Genomic DNA, 4,574 nt, shown 5'->3' on the forward strand with positions numbered 1-4,574 from the left:
AATGACTCTTTTACGTCGTGTAATTTAACATGTTATAGCATATTATACGTATTTTAATTAGGTTATCAATCAGTACTATTATTAAATAGAGACTGCAATTACGTCCTTTAATTAGATAACCAGCTGATTGTGTAACTTGTACTCGTTTTATCTCAATTTTATATAATGTGTGTGTTGCATGAGGAGTTTAAAAAAGAAATCTTTTGAAACTTGTGGTCACAAATAAGTTATAATGTTTGAGTGTGAATGGTGATAGATCATCTTATTAGGGGTGTATTCATTAGGTTAGAAAATATCATGTTTGGTTGATTTCTAAAAAACAAGTTTTTAAAAATGAGAAAAAATGTCTTTCATAATGAAACTGTGAAAGTAGGGAACAAAAGTATCACAAATTCATTCTATATTGATTATGTCATCCTTATCATTCAACATCTTTTATTTTCACCTCTATCCCGATCGTCACAATTAGACTTTAGAGTAATACTTTTAGCTTACATTCATTTTATATGGAATTACTTTTTGTGATACTAAACACACCTAAAGGTAAAATGAGAAATTTAGAATAAACTAATCTGAATATGAAATAATATCATTCTTTTTAGATAAGTTGAGAACCAGTACATCACATAATTAATGGTTACCAAACCATTAGCACACGAATGTACCATAAAGTCATAAATAAACTAATGTATATCATTTGTTACACTCCATATCTCCAGCTATATACAAGTTGTTTATTTGTCGCTAAACATCCCTACTTAATTAGTGTAAATCTTATCATAAACAATTACCTTTCGAGGAATCTACATTTGAGTTATCACAAAATTAACGGTACACAACAGGCATTTTATATATTTTTATAGTCAATTAGATGAGGTTTAATTGAAAAAAATTGTACATGGACAGGTCAACGTGCATTTTCTTTCTTAGACTTTATATCAAGTTAAAAATTGTGACATAAATTAAGACGGAGAAGACCAGAAATAAGTCAAAATCTCTCGTGTGTTGGATATTAGTAGAATATTCCACAATGTTTAATAAAGACAAAATTGTGTGTAATGACTGAAGGTTCCAGATGGCTGCATGGTATTGGCAAGACAAGTTGCGTAATGAAGTTGCTTAATAGGACATCAATAATTAAAAAAATAAGATTAAGATTCATAATCTATCTGGGTTTGGGTAAATGAAGACAAGGATGACCAGCTTAATAATTAATCATATTACTAATCACAACTTAGTGAACAAACACGTACGACACACATGCAACTTCCGAGCTGATTAATTACATCGTCGTCATCACATAGAATAAAGGATCTTATTTTCTACTAATCTACGATGTTAGATATAATTAATGATCAATTGGTCCATATCTTAACTATAGTTAGTCAATGTTTAGAGGTAAAATAAATCAAGATATTTTATTGCACAAGTGGCAACCATCTAAGAGTCTATTGAGAAAAATTCAAGGATACCTAATTGCTACTTTCCCGTCCCTCTTTATTTGTTCAATTTTATTTTTTTTACTTGTCGTATTTGACAATAAAAGAATAGTAATTTTTAAATCTATTATATTCTCAATTTATTGATAATAAATATAATCTTAATAAGGAACTTTTATATACAAGTATCAATTAATATTGATTGTGTCTTCACTGTCAACTGATACATCTCATTTTCACCTCATCATTATATTTATCTAGATTATGTAAAAAAAAATATAAAAAATATTTTATGCTTACATACCTCAACCCCACTTCCGATTATAGTTTCTTATAGCTCCCATCCCACCCTTTATACTAACATAACAAAATAGAATAATTCTAAAAATAAATACTCGCTGAATTTTATTATGTAACAAATTTTTCTTTTTAATCTATTTTAAAAAAGACACATTTTCACATTATTAATAATTTAACTTTACCGAGAATATTATAGCAATACAAACATTCATAATTTGTTCTAAACCACAAATTTTGAAAATACTTTTCTTCTTTCATAGCCGACATTCAAGTTAAACCACATTACATTAATATTCACATAAAGTAAAATAGTTTCACAAAATATCTCAAAATTATTATCCTTATCTCACCGATCAAATCACCTCTGGTCTCACTAAATAAATGTCAAAGTCCAATAAGTGTTGATTACTTCTCATCGCGTGTGCCGACCATTTCCCTTTTTTGATTTGCTACAACTGGCTCTCATAAAAGCAGCTTTTTCACACTTCTAAAAGGAAAAAAAAAACTCGTTCTTCATTCTACAAGAATCTCTCTATAATAAACATAACCGATTAACAATTCAGATTTTCATAGCAAGAACCTAAATCTTCTTCTTATTTTTTCGTAATTTTTGCAAATTTTGAGTTATGAAGAAATTGCTAGTAAGAGTTTTACTTCACCGGAGAAGAAAAGGAAGATTTTTCAGCAGAGCAATTTCAAACCTCTGCAAATTGGGACATTTTCTGAAACAGAGTACAAAAGGACTCTGTTTTGGGAGACCCAATTCGGGTTACATACGGGTCGGGCAAGAACCGATTGCTCCAAAGAAGGTGAGTGTACCGAAGGGGCATTTAGCTGTGTACGTGGGTGAGAAGAAAGATGACACGTGTAGAATAATGGTGCCTGTGATTTACTTTAATCATCCTCTGTTTGCTGAATTGTTGAAGGAAGCAGAGATGGTTTATGGGTATAATCATTCGGGTGGGATCCGAATACCGTGTCGGGTATCCGAATTTGAGAACGTGAAATCAAGAATCGCCGCCACGGGCGGTGGTGGAAGCAGCCGTGGAGAGCTGAGGTGGAGGCACAAGTAGTGATGAACTGTGGTTTAGTTTATGTTATAACTGATTTGAAAGGAATTATTTGTACAAATTCTTGTCAACCTTCTCGCCCAAATCTCAAATGCTTGTAGTTTTTCGGATAAAATTAATAGTCAAAATCACATCTAAATTATTACTCCTATCTTTTAACGAATTTCATATTTTAATTACGTGTTATCACTTTCTTCTTATCAAAACACATAGTTGAGTTGGTCTACATGCTTGTCGTGTGGAATAATATTTGATAGAGTTAACGATCAAAATCACACTTTTAAGTTACTATTCTTTTTGTGAATTTCATATTGTAACTACCTTTTATTTCATTTACGTACTTAAATTATCACAATTAAAATGGACTTCAATATTTAATTAATCTACACACTTATTATTGAGTGGAACAATGTTTGTTCAACTCTGCATCGAAATACATGTTGCTACGAAGAAAGTGATAACATGTACTTTCTTTGTCTCAATTTATGTGACTTTCTTTCATTTTTAGTCGGTTTAAAAAAGAATGACACATTCATATATTAAGTAACAATTTAACTATAAAATGTCTATTTTACCCTTAATGTAATGATTTGCAATCATACAAATTTTTATCATTTATTTTGGACCACAAATTTTAAAAGTCTTCCTTTCTTTCTTAAAATTTGTGTCGAGTCAAACTACCTCACATAAAATGAAACGGAAGGAGTAAACTTTTAAGCAAATTCATAGATTCGCGGAATTTTTCATGCAACTTTTAAGCAAATTCATTAGTTGACCAGGCCTACTTCTGAGTGGCAGAGTTGCAAGGTTACTTCCTTAATTCTATTTGGCTTACTTTGAAATCTTCCATGTAATTGGTCAGCATAAGAAATTTGGACCTCCATTGACTTTATATTGGGATTCGAGCTTGTTGAACAGGCAATATGTGCATATTAAAATACGTTGACATGTTTAATTCACACTCGCTATTGATGGCATAATTGACTAAAAATATTGTGACGTTTCACTTTTATCTGCATCTTCATAAATCACTATTGAAAGCATTCATGTTCGATCACAACTCCGATGTTGGCCATCTCCAACCCATCACATGAGTTTTATCATAGACAGAATGTTAGCTTTACAATACCGTCCCACCCTACCCACTCAACATTTGCAATATACAACATGTTGTTCCTTGTGATTGGGCTCATGATCTTGGTTCTGATATGCTTAATTGTAATTAGGATGAAATATTTATTATCATGCCAAAAGTTATGATATAAATGTAAGGGCACTGTTTTTTTTTTAATAAAGTCCATCAAGTAGACGTCATGTTCAATCACGACTCCAATCAAACCTATTTTGATTCATCACCCGAGCCTTGTCATCGACATGTAAGTTGACGTTATCCAATATTAATTACTTATATATTCGATTTTGAAGGTGAAAATTGCAATGTGCTAGTGCAAGGAAAGTAAGTATTTGAACTATATCTGCACCTGAACCTATTTCTTCAATAACAAAAAAGAAAAGCATTACAACTAATTAATTATAGTTGTAATTAGTAAGTTATATATAATGAAAAATTAAAGTTACCTTACCTTCGAGGAACCTAGCTACTATTGGTAGTTAGGAGTATCGTAATGAAAAAATGCTACATATTATAAGAGGGAGTTTATGATGGGACATTTCAATGTCCCATCATAAACTCCCTCTATAATATTCTATATATTCTACTTATATATAATAAATCATTTTTTCTACTATATAATATATATAATAT

General features: G+C 30.6%; 1 protein-coding gene across 1 annotated transcript; it reads left to right on the top strand.

The window, feature by feature from the left end:
• Window positions 1-2,219: 2,219 nt before the first annotated feature.
• On the top strand, window positions 2,220-2,960 carry LOC102582894 (auxin-responsive protein SAUR36). Its single transcript, XM_006355432.2, has one exon. It carries the CDS (start codon window positions 2,366-2,368, stop codon window positions 2,810-2,812), a length of 447 nt encoding a protein of 148 aa, XP_006355494.1. The 5' UTR covers window positions 2,220-2,365; the 3' UTR covers window positions 2,813-2,960.
• Window positions 2,961-4,574: the final 1,614 nt, after the last annotated feature.

Source organism: Solanum tuberosum, unplaced genomic scaffold (genome assembly GCF_000226075.1).
Source record: "Solanum tuberosum cultivar DM 1-3 516 R44 unplaced genomic scaffold, SolTub_3.0 scf00201, whole genome shotgun sequence".
In the NCBI taxonomy this organism is placed as follows: Eukaryota; Viridiplantae; Streptophyta; class Magnoliopsida; order Solanales; family Solanaceae; genus Solanum; species Solanum tuberosum.